This window comes from Fistularia commersonii, chromosome 7 (assembly GCF_037954325.1).
Source record: "Fistularia commersonii isolate RoL2024-O1a breed Wild chromosome 7, RoL_Fcom_v1.0, whole genome shotgun sequence".
Lineage (NCBI taxonomy): Eukaryota > Metazoa > Chordata > Actinopteri > Syngnathiformes > Fistulariidae > Fistularia > Fistularia commersonii.
The window spans coordinates 3,792,699-3,808,000 of NC_141290.1; the positions used below are offsets into that span (position 1 = coordinate 3,792,699).

Genomic DNA, 15,302 nt, shown 5'->3' on the forward strand with positions numbered 1-15,302 from the left:
TATTGTGTAATTAATCGGTTATCGTGTCAATAATAGCAAGATATTTGTTTGACTCCCTCTCCTTTCCTTTTGGCTAACACAATGTGTGTCATCCAACAAACAACAACTTCCAAACGTAATGCAACATTTTCATTATTTTAGCAATATTCATCAATTAGAATGATCAAAAAAACCTGATTGAAGACGACACATATTTTGTATGAGAAAAGTCATTTTAAATCTGCTCAAAACAATCACTATCACTGTAAAGAGCTGGCTGTTGGCATAAGCTCTCTCTCAGGCTTAAATTCTATCTGTGAGTTTTGTGCTGTTTCAGGTCCACAAATAAAATAGAATTAAATAAAATTAAACCAAGCAGTGTAACATAATCTGTAATTGAATCATGTTTATTTTGTACGATCCGTAATTCTTAAAATTTCACGTGTAGTTTTTGTCATCCAGTTTCCCAATTGCCAGTTTCTGCAATTTCTCAATGTCGCCACTAGGTGTCGCTGTGATTTCCTGAGCACCTGGAGGCAAATCTCACACAAAAACGCGTGATTTCCAAATCCCGTTCCTCTTTCAACTAGCCTTCAAGATGGTAGGTACAGTCATGTATTCCTTTGGCTCGGAATTATGTGAAATCTATGGCCATCCTTGCTCGTTTTCACCTATAAATATCGCCTGATAATAGTTTACAATGCAATTATCACTCCGGGTCACGAAACTGATATTAGTTTGAATAAATTCAGAGATAATAGTCTAATTTCCCAGGGATTCGCTACCATCCCGTGTCAACTCGGCCCTGGGAAGAACTCAGGAAACGGCATTGCTTTCCTGGTCAAATTCACGCGTTTTAGCCGCGTAATTAGAATATTGCCGCCTTACACACCATCTAGTAAGAGGTGTGGTAAAAATGGCCAAAAATGCCCACAAAATACTTGGTATTCGTCTCTCTAATTGCCGGCGTTAGCTTCTGCTTGACGTTAGCTAGCCGCAATGGTAGGTGCTAACGTGAAATTGCTGTGAAGCCGCGAACTGGTTTCTGTTTTCAATTTTTCCCAAAGACACTTGAAACAAACAAGTACGTGCGCTTGTATCGTGCTTTCCACTTAACGTGGCGTTTATTCGGGAGGTTAAATTCGTGAGCTACCTCCCATGAGCTACACCCGCAGTTCATGCTAAAGCCGTTATGCTAACGCTACTTTCCCGTCCGTACAGCCCACCAAGAGCTCCAAGACTAGGAAGCTTCGAGGACATGTCAGCCACGGACATGGTCGCGTTGGTAAGTATATATCTTGTTTGCGCCATAATTAATAAAGTTATTATTTTGTCTGACACTCATGGGAACTCGTCCACCCCGCAGGCAAGCACAGAAAGCACCCCGGAGGTCGTGGTAATGCCGGTGGAATGCATCACCACAGAATCAACTTCGACAAATAGTAAGTTCTGCTTAATGTCCTGTAAAAGTTAATTATATTAAAAGGTTTCCACCTTAAACCTATGGATTCTATGATTAGTCAGCATAATTTCTAATGTGCTGTCTCTTGTGAGCCATTGCTGTTGTGGCTGCAGAACTAAAACTGCTCCTGACATGCATATGGTATGCCCTTATTGTGCATTAGTTTTTTGTCCTCTGGACAAGCCGATGCATTGTAGGGGCAGCGTGGCGCTGGAGGTTGAGCTATCGTCTTTGACACCGAACCCCTAACTGCTCCCCTGGCTTTACGATGAGCCATGAACCCCCTGCATATGGTCCACCATGGGTCAATTTGCTTGCATATCAAATTAAGTCTCCCCATTTGAATCAATTAAAATGCTATTAGCTTGTTCCAGACCTGCTGTTTTTGTTTCCAAGACAAATTGACACTTTACATATGATAAATATGTAAAAAATTATTAAGGGGAATTTAAATACTCAAACCTGCTTCAAGTTTATTTACCTTGAAGATCCGACAAAGATGCCGCATAGGAAATTGGGAGTTTTTCCATTTCATGCTCTTGCTAAGCTTACTAATCCTACAATGTATTGCAAAATTTAACTTGCACGATATGCTGCACTTCACCGCTAAACTAAATCCAGGGACTGGGTGAAGGCTGGTCATTTTTCAATTCATCAAACTGCCCCTGACTGTCTCTGGATGACCCTTCTGATTCCTTGTCCGTTGATGTTCCCTCTGTCTGCTACACCAAATCCCCATAAATCTGTCGTGCTTGGTCCGCCAGGTGTAAAGATGGGCTGGTAATATCGACTCAATATGGGTGAGCGATGCTATAAATCTGCACTCCTGAAGAAAGAACCCTAATTTCACTTTTTGAGGTTAAACTGGAAATTATAAAATTCATCGTTTGTTTTGTCCGGTATTTCGGGAGGAGCAACTTATTTGGCTGTGTTAAGTGTCGCTGCTCATTTTAGATTCATTGGCTTTTCAAGAGACTAGAGTCTCATCTTGACATGAACTGTTGTCTTGGTGTGCTAGAGTTCTCTTAGAACAAAGACTGGTCCTATTCACCGACCGGTTCTCCTCTAGACCGGTCAGCCACATGGACAGTTACATATATGTTTGCCCAACTGTGGTATCTGGTTCGAGTTGTTTATCCTACCCTATTCTTTGTCTAAAGGGTGGATGCTGTGTGCAGTGAAAGGAACTCGGTCTTAAAAGTTTAATGGGGATTTTTTATGTGTTATTTTGATGTGACATTAAAATTGTCTGTGGTGCAGATGGTCCCTGTAGCTAATGTCACCACAGTGTAGGATTTTGCCCCCAGTTTTTAATGTTTAAGGGGTTGATGCTTCATTCTGTGTTCTGAAAGCCTTTCGACCCCTTAGGGTGATAATCCTTTATCAGTCCCGTGGACGAGAGAGGAACCCAACCTTAAGTCTCAAAGAATGGGAAATTGCAAATCTTTGCCTTTTGGCTTATATTTGAAATGAACTTTGTCACCCAATGGTTTCTCTGCCAACTCAAACCTATTCAGTAAAATCAAGAAACAACAAACACTAGGAATCCACTATTTAAGATTGAAAATAGATTATTCCAGAAATCTGTTTGGAGTTGGAACAAATCATCACTACCTGCTGAGCTAATTCCGCTGACATTGACATCTGCTCCTCCTGTGTGCCCCCAGCCACCCAGGGTACTTTGGCAAGGTGGGTATGAGACATTATCACTTGAAGAGGAACATGACCCACTGCCCCACCATCAACCTGGACAAGCTGTGGACTCTGGTGAGCGAGCAGACCCGGGTTAACTATGGCAAGAAGCCCGAGGGACCCGCACCCATCATCGATGCCGTGCGCGCTGTAAGTTTTCCTCGCTCCCGTCATTGCTTTGAAAAGTGGGACGGAGTGGGTTGAACAATTTAACAATGATCTTTTAACAGTCCAGATGGGAAATGTGTGCTTTTTTTCCTCGTAAGACTCAACGTCTTTTAAAATCATCCATCGTCATTCGTGCGTAAAAATGTCTGGCTGTATGTTGGTGTCCTTTCCAGAAATGGAAGAAACATTATATCTGTTTGCTCAAACACCAGAAATATGAGTTGAAGAATCAGTTTGTCAGAGTCATGATTACATTAAATGCAACAGGTTATGATGAGCCTGTGAGTAATCTGAACATGTTAGTGTTTCAAGACTGATTACTTCCCCTACCACCTTTTGGTCTTACCCAGAGGTTTCAGCATCTACTCTACTAAGAGTTGCAAAAAAACTGAGCAGACAAAGATTATGGGCTGGTTGTACTTCATTTGATTTGGTTGAGGGAAAAAAATTGGCATAAAATGTTAAGCTTGATTATCTTTAGCTGGTGGACTAATTTGATTCAGAATTGATGACGGTAGACGTTTATTCTACATGGGTGAATATTAATTTGGCAACGTAATTTGTTTTAATTCTCCCAAGACAGAACAAACATCTGAAGTATACATTTCCATGCAGTGGGTATAGCAGATTTAAATTTGCTCTATGATCTTTGGTTAAGATTTTTTTTTATTATAACTATGATAACAGTTCAATAATTTCATTGTAATATGGGACTGTCATTACGCAGTGATAAAAATCAGGACATAACAGATGTTAATGGGGTTGAATGGCCATCATTTCCCTCGAGCCCTGGGTCTGACGCCACAGATGGGATACGTTTAGAAAAATAAAAGTCATGTTATCTGTCATTTGTGCCTGCTCAGTTTCCCTGCAGTTTGCAGGTGGTGCATTTCTTTTCAACAAAATGTCACAAGATGTTGGAACATTTGTGATCTGGTGGTGGTTTGATGTCGAGGCGTCAACAGTGACAGTGTCCATTATTTACCCCCACTGCAGGGCTACTACAAAGTCCTGGGCAAAGGCAAACTGCCCAAGCAGCCCGTGATCGTCAAGGCCAAGTTCTTCAGCCGACGGGCGGAGGAGAAGATCAAGGCGGTGGGCGGTGCCTGCGTGCTGATGGCATAACTCTTCTGTCAGTGTTTTTGCAAAAATAAATGTATAAAAGGAAGCAAACCTTTTTGTCGTGCCTGATTTTGGCCAGCCTTTGTGACATCGAAGGGGGTGCATTTCAAGTTTGGTCTTCATCGCTGCCCGAATGTTCCGGGATAGAATACAAACAACAAATCTCATACCACAGGTTTTATGAATCATGATATGATAGACTTTAACAGTACTGTATGACACTATGGCAGCAAAGTCCAAGCTGCTGTAGATCATCACATCTATATCATTGGCTGGTTGTTGAGGCTAGTTTGAGACTAAAATAAGATAAAAAAGTGATCACACAATGTCCTGCTTGTAAACCTCTGGATTGCGGAGGTTAAAAGTATTTTTCCCAAGCCAGTACTTGTAATGCTCTACAGAAATAATGAATAATGCTCCACCAAACTCCTTGGATAGAAATGAGTGAGATACCTGGTACATTTCCCATGTCAATAAGTGTAAACTAATCAAGTCACAACATGAATCCCATGCAACACACTTCAACTAAGAATAAGAACAAAAAGGCTGAGTGATTTAGCTGATCTAAGGCCAGTTTAAACTACATTTATAAACATTTAGTGTGATCACCCATTGCTTTCCCTTTTAGAAAAGAAGATGCAACATATAATGTCCTACCGTGGATAGTAGCGCGACAGGTTGGGATTTGGGAGGTTTTCGTTAGTAAACAATGGTATAAAATGTGACTTTTCTTTATGCCCTCGATTGAAGAACCATTATCTCATTTTTAAAAATATATGTAGATAAATAAATACAAAATATTTAAAAGCTACTCATAAACAAAATGTATTAATCATAAACGAAAAGAAAAACGAACACTTGAGATTCGGGCGGTGTTCCGAAGTGACGTCACGCGAGGGGCGGAGCTTCCGGAATCCGATTTCCCGTTTTGACAAGACTCGCACGACGAGCAGATTCCGCCGAACAGATGGGAGGAATGTGAGACCGGTAACCGGACGGAGGAGCGACTTCATGACTTCTGCGTCGTGCTCGAACGGGTAATGAAATGTTTAGAAAATATATTAATTCTTTTTTTGTAGTTGTTTTTTCGACATTACCGGGAAACCGCGCGCGTGGACACGGCCGCGCGCTCTTATTCGCCCCGCTTGCGTCCAAGCCCTCATCCACACGCATGCGCAATGTGGTACCACGGTGTTGTTGACGTCATTTCAACAACAGATTTAAAGTTTTGCACAGATTTAAGTTAAGATACACTAATTAAAGTACAAGAATTTTGTCAGGCTGAATCATTGCTGGGTGTTCGGGGCACTTGTTAATTCAAAATGACTTTTTCGGGACTTTTCTACAGAATTGGTGCAAAAATAATCAGAAGTTACTGAGAAAAAACATCCATTCAGTGGAATTTGCAGTTTGGTTTTGTCCCAAAGATGAATTTACCCCAAGCGAATGATCAATGTAGTCTGTTTTTTTAATTTAAATTCAACTGTCACTTAATTCAGATTATGCATTTATTAAAATTAACTGCAGATTTCCTTAAAAAAATACACTAAGAGCTACAAGGACAGTTAGCTGGTCTGTTTCGAATTGCTTCAATGTTTAGATCACATGTGTCAAACTCAAGGCCAGCGGGCCAAATGTTGCCCACCATGAAATTTTATGAGGCCTGCAAGAATGTCTTAAAAGGCCAGATTGTCTTTAAAATAAATATGTCAAACGCGCATTGACCACAAACTACATTTCCCACAATTAATGCCGATCATGTTACCCGCGAAGTTACAGCGTCTCACCATTAGATTGCAGTGTATCTACATCAATGCCATTTTCAGCAAGTGGATTTGAGAAATACAAATCCCTAAATGTACAGGGAGTGAAAAGTTGATGCAGATGGAAGGCTGTTTCAAGAAAGATGGGAAAGCGAAAACATGTTAATGCTTCGAGGATAAAAAAAAGGGTATGTCTCCTGTGTTATGAGGCAATGTCGGTTGTCAAAGAGCACAATCTACTTTGGCATTTTGACACCAAACATGGAGCTAAGTATGCCAAAGTTAGCCTTCCAGGAAAACAATCTATTGTTCAAGAATTAAAAGGCAAAATGTTACATAGATTGCATAGATCCAATGCAATTGCATATGTAACATTTTGGATTTGAATGAGTAATAAATTCATTGAATTACATTTAGTTACATTTATACTGTTACCATTACATGCGGCCCTTTGACGGCAACCATTATATCGATGCGGTCCTCATTTTCATGTGAAAATGAATTCGACACCCCTGGTCTGGATGCATTTCTCGTGAATGAATAAGGGCAAAGTTTTGGGCATTTTGTTAGCTTTGACACTTGTAATGAGATGAGGCGGACTTTGTATGTGTTGCTCCTTCACAGCAGAGGAAGGTACCCTGTGATTTGTGCGTCCGCAAAGCCTGTGATTCGTCCTCGCCATTTCCATCTCACAGCAGGGAGCTAATAAAAGAAATGCGATGCCCGGTCTTAGTCCAGTCCATGGACAGACTATGGCGGTACAGTGTTTGGATCAGCAGCAGACTGCTGGTCTGCTCAGGCTTGACAAGTATCTGCTCGGTCAGGACCGGGCCGATGCAGGCGCCCAACGTGGCTCCGCTTCTTTGGCGACAAAGGCACCAGGTTGCCAGTTGCCTGTTCGATTTAGTACGACATGGAGATCACCAGAAGGGGCTGCAGCTGCGCCACGGGGAGGGCGAGGGAATGTCAAATGACTCGAGAGTTTACGGGAAAACGTCTATCGCGACGATGACCTGGCCTCTGAAACCCGCTTGGTTTTCAGAAAACCCGTGCGTGGACCTGGAGCTTCTCCGGATTAAACACAGTAACCGGGCTGCAGATCTGGCCTGGGAATATAACTCCCACATCCAGAGTAAATACCAAGGCGCCGTGCCGATTTTCACCGACGGATCCAAAGATCATAAAACCGAGGCCACGGGGGCCGCGGTGGTCGTCCCCGGCTATCAGGTGGCGCTCAGCAAGAGAACACCAAACTCCTTGAGCGTATGCGCCGTGGAGCTGTTCGCCGTGCTGATGGCGCTGCAGTGGAGCGAGCGCTCCGACTGCGGCGCCGTGCTGATCTGCAGCGACTCCGTGTCGGCTCTTACGAGCATCAAGACAGGAACGTCCCGAGGCAACTGCGATCTCCTCGGCGAGGTCCTGTCGGTCAACTCCAGAGTGGCCCGGCAGGGGAAGAGGGTCGCCTTCATGTGGGTGCCGGCTCACTCCGGCATCAGCGGAAACGAAAGGGCGGACAAATTGGCAAAAGAGGCGGTTAGGAGAGGAGAGGTCGAGGTGAACGCGAGATCGTTGGAGTCGCAGGGGAGGCGGGTTGTAGTTTGGAGAAAAGCTCATCACAGGAAGCAGCGGCTGTGGAACGCTGCGGTGAAAGGGAGGTCTTTGCACTCGGTGCAAGGCAGAAGCGCGAAGCACAGGCAACAAATCCTGATGAGTCGGCTGAGGTTCGGGCACGGCCACCTCAACAGCACACTCTTCCTTCGAGGAAATCACCCACGGGATTATCTCAACATGTGCATGGGGTTGACTCAGTATCTACAGAAATTGCCTTAATAGTGTGCAGCAGGCTGAGAAAGCATCGCCGAGAAACTCAACAGAGAACCAGAGATGACCCTAAAAACACAAACTATAGTAATGATTTAAGAATAATCACATAGTTGACCTTCAAAAACAAAATGCATCATTAAAATGTACAAATACCAGCAAAAAAAACAACATTAAAATCAGTAAAAAAAAAAAAAATCTGAAAATAATGCTTTACTTCCAGCAAAGACCAAGCGGCCAGTTACTAAAAATCAACAAGAAAATTGGCGACAGAAAGTTCCCAGATCTGTGAGTCCTTGTTTTTTAAACACTGAAATGATTTGTTTTATTCAGTTCATCTCAATCTCAAAAGTTAATTTTTATCATTTATTTCTTTGGAACCACTTCAGCAGAATCACAGAACTTTCCCGTCAGCCAATCATCTGCCTCTTTCTAACCCTCTCCTCTGAGTTCTCTCCCACTAACTGTGTCCTCTTTCCCTCCATCCACAACCTCCACAAGTCCTGCCTTAAAGTTCCCCCTCCTTTTACCCGGATCTTCACCGTCCTTCCTCTGTTCTTGTCCAAACATCACACTCTGACTTTATCTCCAGAACATCTAGCATGTGCTGTCCCTCTGATGGATTCATTCCCAAAGAGAACCTCAACATCTTCATCTCTGCTCCCTCCAGCTTTGCCTTCAGGTCTTTTACTCAGTGTCTCTACGCCAGACAACATTGCTGGTGTCACCTCCATCTTCTACACCTTGCCTTTCATTCTGGCTGATAAGTCATTTATCAACCCTGCCACTTAACCTCCCCTGTTCCAACCTGCTTCTTCACATCTTCTCCATTGCTGTGAACTGTTGATCCCAAGTACCAAAAATCCTCAACCTTCTTTATCTCAACTCCCAGTAGCCTGAACATTCAACTATTCTATAGTAGCCTCTCCTTTCCTGTAGCCTCTCCTTTCCAGAGCATACCTCCACCTGCTCCCTGCTCTCACTCCATGTCACAATGTCATCTGCAAACATCATTGTCCATGGAGATTCCTGCCTGACCTAATTTGTCAGCCTTTTCATCTCCACTGCAAACAAGAAGGGACTCACAGTTGACCCCTGATGCAGTTCCACCTCCACCATGATACTTTGCTGCTGTCTTACAGCTGTCATACAAGTCCTGCACCACTCTAACATACTTATCTGCCGCTCGAGACAACCCCAGTTCTTCTCTTTGCACTCTTTGGTATGCTTTTTCCAGTTCTACAGTGGCACAATGCAGCTCCATCTGACCTTCTCTGCACTGTTCTACCTAAATACTGTATCCGTAGTACTCCTTAGACCAGATGCAAATTACAGTGAAATAAACAAGAGCAAGAAACCGACAGCAGGTCAGCAAGTAATTACCAGCAGTTAATCCAGAATCTGCCAGGTTAGCAGAAGGAGGCTGAAGCGGCAGATGGAAATCCCCCTACTCTTTCGCTCTCCTCTTCCTCGCTGGGGTTCTGAGGCCGGTTGGCATCCGGGGGTGTCGCGTCACTGCCTCGCTAATTTTTTTGAGAAGGCGTGGGGGGGTTGGACTTCACAGTGCCTGACTGTCAACTGAGATTACAGATGTCACCGAGCAAACTTCACAGATTGTGATGTGAGGCAGTGACGCAACACAGTGCAGCGGCGAGCTGTGGTGTCGCCTTGGCGATGCAACAGATGCAGCAACCCCTGGCTGAACCCAAAGAGGGAATCATTTTTGAAGGAAGTGGCAGGAGGAGGATTTTAGAGGAATCGCCCCTCTAACTTCCCTGATCTGATTGGTCAGGTCTCGGTGAAGCCGACCTTCTGTGAACCAGCGAGTTGTTTTTTTGGGAGTTTGTCCGGTTCAAGAAACACACCAGAGGCGACTTAAGGAAGGGATTCACCACCAAAACTGGCAGCGTCGAAACAAAATAGAGGGCGACTACTTCAGAGTCTGCGTGGAGAACAAAACCAGCATGAAAATACCTTTTTAAAAGAAACTCCTTTCAGCTGTGACTTTGAACCAATTCTGCAGAAAACACACCCGAATATGAAAAAAAAGGTATAAAACATCTATTATTTGTAATTATGAGAAGTTACCGCGAAAGCTGTTGAGTTTTCCCAAGCTCACGAACGTGCCGTGTTCCAGTTCATGGCGACTCAGGCCCGGCTGGAGTCCTCCCTGCGGCGCTCGGCCAGCCTGGGGCTGGAGGTGCTTGAGCGGGCCTCCAGGCGGAGCGTGGACTGGACGAGCGTCGACGCAACGCCGGCCTCCACCCCCATGGAGGAGTTCTCGCACACACCCCGCAAGGTGGGAGGAGGTTTTACATCCACTCGTCTAAAGAGCGTTTCTGATGTCCCCTTTTTTCATTTTTTGTTTCTCAGAAGTCACGCTCGGACCTAGACGAAGCTTTCGCGTCCATCGCGGAGCTCATGGCCCAGACGACGTGCCACTGCCGAGTCCGTAATCCTTCGATGTCACTTTGGTTATTTACTCCCTTGAAGCGCGTTGATTTGTGTATTAAGATGCGTCTCTTTGCACCGCAGAAGTTCTACGGGTCGGGAAGCTGCTCGGAGCCCAGCGACGCCGAGAGGAATCACGTGTCCCGGTTCCACCGGGGTCCGGCTGTTGAGAAAAAAACACCACCTCTGTCAGCCAGCACACATGTAAGCCCACACACACACACACACACACACACACAGCTTACTCATGGATGTAGTAAATGGTGCTAATGGTGCAAGGTGCTAACAACAGTGTTATGGCCAACTTCAGACACCCCACTCTATTAGCTGTGTGACGTTGTGAAAATGTGTTCATGTCGCGCAGTTCAGGGGTCAAAGGTCATGGGTGTTTGTGCTGAATCCATGAGACGGCCTGGAGGAGATTATCAACAAATCCATCTGAACTAATATGTCATAAATAATCACCTCATAATCAATACAAATTAGATATACAGTAGGCCCCTCACCTTTTGGTGTCTCACTGTGCTGCTGATTTTTAACTGTTTTATACTTAATTCTATATCATGGATTTTTCTCTGTACCACAGCTTTTTGCGGTATAAATTTTTATTTTATTAGAACAGTTCTACCCAAAAAAAAAAAAGAGCTCAAATGAACCTCAGTTTTTCTGATGCTTGCACATACAGACAGTAGGAAATCACAGAACTCCAAAAATTACTCTCAACATTACTGCAGGGTTGCTTCAATATATTTATTTCAATTATTTTAAAGGTACAATAAGTATTTTCTATGGTGGCGACCAACCAGAGCACAGTGTTCAGTATCCCGGGCTCTGATTGGCTCAGTGACTGTAGCATCGTTCTCGGCGTCTCCCGCACACAGCAGGCATTCAGCATCTCGCCTCGTCTGTTTAACGTCGACGTGCGACAACTACTAGTCGTGTTGCTCTGCGGTGTTGTGTTTGTGGGAATTATCAGTGAAAGTTATTCAATTATATCAACCCCTAATGTGACGCCCGAACGTTCTGCACCTTCCAAGTTATCTGGCACTGAACCCAAGCGGCAGAGGAACCATCGTAGAAAAAGTGCAACTTCTCAACATGTTAGAGCAGGGGTGTCAAACATACAGCCCACGGGCCGGAACCCGGCCCACAAAGGGGTTCGACCAGGCCCGCAGGATACTTTTGAAAGTGAAAAAATGCATAAGACAAGGATTAGTTTTTTTTAATTAAATGCAATTCAAGAATTTTCCGCTAGGGGGCGCACTATTTTGGTCAGAGTAGACGGCAATCTGCATCACTGAGACGGACCAATCAGCAGATGTTATCAATATACCACCTGCTGCTTGTTATGACGTTTTTTCTACCCTGTTCTCCACCTCCCCGCTACGCCCTCATTAGCCAAAATGTCGTTGTCAAAATAGAGAAAAGTAGTTAAAGAGTGTAGAATTTTCAAAGAAAAACGGACTACGTCCTATTTATTTACGGAGACGCACGGGAAACCTTCGTGCTTGGCGTGTTTGCAACAAGTTTCGGTATTTAAGGAATATAATATACGGCGCCACTACGAGACCCATCAGAGCGAAAAATATGACAGCTTGCAAAGACAACTGAGAAGAGATAAGATCAACCAATTGCTGGCGGTTCTGAGGAAACAGCGTCCACTTTCACCCATAGCCGAGAAATCAGTGAGGCAGCGGTAAAAGCCAGCTAGCTAATTGCTAGCGAAAATGTGCAATTTAAAGTTAGTCACCAGCTTCGCTACAAACGAGTGTGGTGGAATTCAATTTTCATGCAACTCCATACATTTTCAGTATGTATTGTATGTGTATGCATGTTTCATGTATGAAGTTTACACATTTACAGGACAGGTGAACACTTTCTTCCTTACTCATTTAATAACACTCTTTTTAGTTTGTAGGGTGTAGGCAGGGATTCAATTCAGATTTTATATGCACATGTGTAAATGGTTTAAAAATCCCTTTCTTTATAAGTCTCATTTAATCTTAAAGTGCATTACTATATTTTTCAATACCAATTACTTGTTAAAGTTTTGTGCCTTTGTACAATCAGTGGGATCACATGATCACATGATTGCAATGCATAAATGTGAATGATAGAAGTAAATTTCACTTTTGTCGAAGGAAATATGAGGTGTTTCATGAAATGTTTTGTAAAGGGATTGTTCATGAAATTCCAAGATTTTCCTAATGTTCTTGTACTTCTTTACACCAAAACAGAGGAAAGACAAGATATTTTGGTTATTTATTGCTGAGTATGCCATTATTTTAACGGTCCGGCCCACTTGACATTACCTTGGCCGTATGTGGCCGCCATGAGAAATAAGTTTGACACCCCTGTGTTAGAGCGAGGGAGAAGCTTCACCACCGTAGGTCGCTACTTTGTGGATTTTTGTTTATCCCGGCCGGTTCTGTAAAGTAACTCCCATGATAAACAAGTTTACCCCACAGTTGATATGGACCAAAACAGATGGTGTTAAATGGGCAGTTATATGCAATTATTGATTCCTAAACATCTGCAAGCATCCAACAGGATGTTGGAAAGTCGACCCCACGTGATTCCTCTTCAACTGGCTGCGTTCAGGTGCGAGCCAGCAGTCGGGAATCAGCATGCTGGGCATAGCTTTTTAGTCAGCGGCAGCAGTACTGCGGAGTTTAGTTGAGGCCGTCAGCAACACAGACCCCCAAAGACAATGAGTATTAATCGATCCAGGGTTGAACACTAAGGTCAGTTCAACGTATTTTTAGTTTTTAGCAATAAATGAATGATTTAAATTGCAATAGTGTGGCAAATACAATTTTGTGTGTGTGTGTGTGTGTGTGTGTGTGACCTCATGTGGGGGGAGCAACTGTGATGCCGCAAAGGGAAAGAGTTGCCTGTGATCCGTTTGACAGATTTGATTCGACATTCATTTTTTTTGTTGACAAATCTGTATCTTGAACGTACCCCATTGATTTGTGCACAGCTGCATGACAAAGAAAACACCTGTTTATTTTTGCGACAAGTTTAGAAAACATCAATAAGAGAATTACAATCCATAAATGAACTGAAAAAATGCAGAAATCAAATCTTGTCATTCAGTCACCGATCGATCGAGTGGGAATAGAAACGGCCATTAAAAGTAACATTAACATGGAACATCAAACTTGATGTTTTTTCTTTTCCAGACGGGACCCGGAACGCCCCCTCCCCCGCCGGGTGGCGCCCCAGCACCACGTGAGGACTTTTACATCGAGGTGTCGCCCGGAAGCTACGCCGTCACCGCCAGCCTAGCCGAGTCGCAGCAGCAGACGCACCTGGTCAGCCTGAGCCCCGGCGAGACCGTCGACCTCACCTTTAACCTCTGACCCCTGACCCGATAGCGCTGACCAATGTGTGTCTGTGTGTTGGCAAGTCTCATTATAGTTCCCAGAGTTTATGTCTATTTTGTTCTGAAAATGGTTTATTTGCTGCATATTGAGATTAAACATTTTTATTTTATTTTTATTTTATTTTATTTTATAGATCATGTGACATTTTTGCCCCAAAAGCAAGAAAAAGCACTGAAAGTTTCTGCTTCACAAAATCCACATTATGGTATTAAAATCAAATAAAGTTATTTTTTTTTAACTTTGCTTTTGTTTATTGTTTTTTTTTTCCCCTCATCTTTAGGAAGATCCAATGAGCCAATTATTTTCCATTTCTTTTAGAATTTCAACTATCATCACCATTTGGGCATATAATTACCCATTACATTTTCTATTTAATTCACAGAAACTGCTGCTGAAACCAGTTCTACTCCCTCCAGATACTTTTCAATTATTCCAAAAAACAGGTATCAATGATACATTCTGTTGAAACTGAATTTTGCAAAATTAAAGAGATAATTATTTAAGAAAATAAAACAATTGTTCTATATGTATATATATATATCCAGAATAATCAGGAGAAGATACATTTATATATATATATGTATATATATATATATATATATGTTTGTTTCTTGATCTATCCAAGTTAAACCTGAATCACACCTTTATTTACAGTTATTTGCAAAATCCAGGCAGTTTGCACGAAACAGTGTCTTGATTCTTTGCTCTATATTCAGTCTGTGTATCGTTGTCTTCAATTTCAACTCAAAACAGACCAAAAGGTCTGAAGCCCAGAACTCTGCATCCTTGGAGGGTCTCTGGAGGGGCACGAGTCGGATAAGGCGACAGGGAAGATGGAGCCTGGAGGAGGAGGAGGACTGCAGGAGGAACAGGATGGTGTGAAGGTAAGTCAGGCCCTGGTTATATTATGGGATGGATTGACAGCTGGACTGATGGTTTTCATGAAACAATAGTTGAGAGGATGTACATGGGTTGATGGATATGTGGATGAATAGATTGAAGAGTGGCCAAGCTGTAACCATGGAAACCAGCATGAACAGCCGCACTTGATGTTTGCTACTGGCCGTTGGTCTTGGACAAGATGGAGTGGAGCCTGCTGACTGGGGGGGGGGGTTGTCGTGTAAATACTTAAGTTCAAAATAAACAACTGGATATCAGAAATTAAAACATTTGAAAAAAATCCACATATGAAATCCAGGAGAACAAACGAGAATACTTGTTTTTACGTAAGGGTTAGCAAAACGACAAACTAACTGAACAATGTCCAAATAAATTAGACCAAGGCCCTTGAAAGGAGGAAAGGGAAAAAACAAAGTTAAAAGTAGGTGATAATGCATAAACATGTTCAAGAGAAGTATTTTTCTAAAGAATGGAGATCCTCCTGAAAGGATCCACTGGGACTGACGTCCCATTTGTAACAGCGCCGCCTTGTGGCCAGAACCAGACACTGCAAGT

At 43.1% G+C, this 15,302-nt stretch overlaps 3 protein-coding genes and 1 non-coding gene across 5 annotated transcripts; all 4 read left to right on the forward strand.

Annotated features, from left to right (window-relative positions):
- The first annotated feature begins 498 nt into the window (after nucleotides 1–498).
- On the forward strand, nucleotides 499–4,469 carry rpl27a (ribosomal protein L27a). The gene is made up of 5 exons (XM_086149214.1): nucleotides 499–580; nucleotides 1,201–1,264; nucleotides 1,346–1,421; nucleotides 3,109–3,283; nucleotides 4,298–4,469. The coding sequence occupies exons 1-5, from the start codon at nucleotides 578–580 to the stop codon at nucleotides 4,424–4,426; spliced, it is 447 nt and encodes a 148-aa protein (XP_086005340.1). The 5' UTR covers nucleotides 499–577; the 3' UTR covers nucleotides 4,427–4,469.
- LOC147232389 (small nucleolar RNA SNORA3/SNORA45 family) lies at nucleotides 2,410–2,539 on the forward strand. Its single transcript, XR_015106440.1, has one exon. It is a non-coding gene; the product is annotated as a small nucleolar RNA SNORA3/SNORA45 family (small nucleolar RNA).
- Nucleotides 4,470–5,329: 860 nt separating the features above from the next.
- On the forward strand, nucleotides 5,330–14,090 carry akip1 (A kinase (PRKA) interacting protein 1). Of its 2 annotated transcripts, XM_086149218.1 has the most exons (6): nucleotides 5,377–5,460; nucleotides 9,800–10,057; nucleotides 10,145–10,306; nucleotides 10,381–10,455; nucleotides 10,543–10,662; nucleotides 13,644–14,090. In XM_086149218.1, exons 2-6 carry the CDS (start codon nucleotides 10,046–10,048, stop codon nucleotides 13,821–13,823), a joined length of 549 nt encoding a protein of 182 aa, XP_086005344.1. In that variant the 5' UTR covers nucleotides 5,377–5,460; nucleotides 9,800–10,045; the 3' UTR covers nucleotides 13,824–14,090. The 2 variants fall into 2 exon arrangements, with proteins under 2 accessions (XP_086005345.1, XP_086005344.1); XM_086149219.1 differs by lacking the exon at nucleotides 9,800–10,057 and having other exon boundaries at nucleotides 5,330–5,460.
- LOC147232391 (uncharacterized) lies at nucleotides 6,522–8,196 on the forward strand. The gene has a single exon (XM_086149216.1). It carries the CDS (start codon nucleotides 6,901–6,903, stop codon nucleotides 8,014–8,016), a length of 1,116 nt encoding a protein of 371 aa, XP_086005342.1. The 5' UTR covers nucleotides 6,522–6,900; the 3' UTR covers nucleotides 8,017–8,196.
- Nucleotides 14,091–15,302: the final 1,212 nt, after the last annotated feature.

Bases quoted from the DNA above. Each gene is read 5' to 3' on its own strand.
- rpl27a (XM_086149214.1), top strand. The intron at 1,265-1,345 runs GTAAGTATATAT...TCCACCCCGCAG, and splicing joins CCACGGACATGGTCGCGTTG to GCAAGCACAGAAAGCACCCC. The intron at 1,422-3,108 runs GTAAGTTCTGCT...GTGTGCCCCCAG, and splicing joins AGAATCAACTTCGACAAATA to CCACCCAGGGTACTTTGGCA.
- LOC147232391 (XM_086149216.1), top strand. From the start codon at position 6,901: ATGCGATGCCCGGTCTTAGTCCAGTCCATGGACAGACTATGGCGGTAC.
- akip1 (XM_086149218.1), top strand. The intron at 10,307-10,380 runs GTGGGAGGAGGT...TTTGTTTCTCAG, and splicing joins TCTCGCACACACCCCGCAAG to AAGTCACGCTCGGACCTAGA. The intron at 10,663-13,643 runs GTAAGCCCACAC...TTTCTTTTCCAG, and splicing joins CTCTGTCAGCCAGCACACAT to ACGGGACCCGGAACGCCCCC.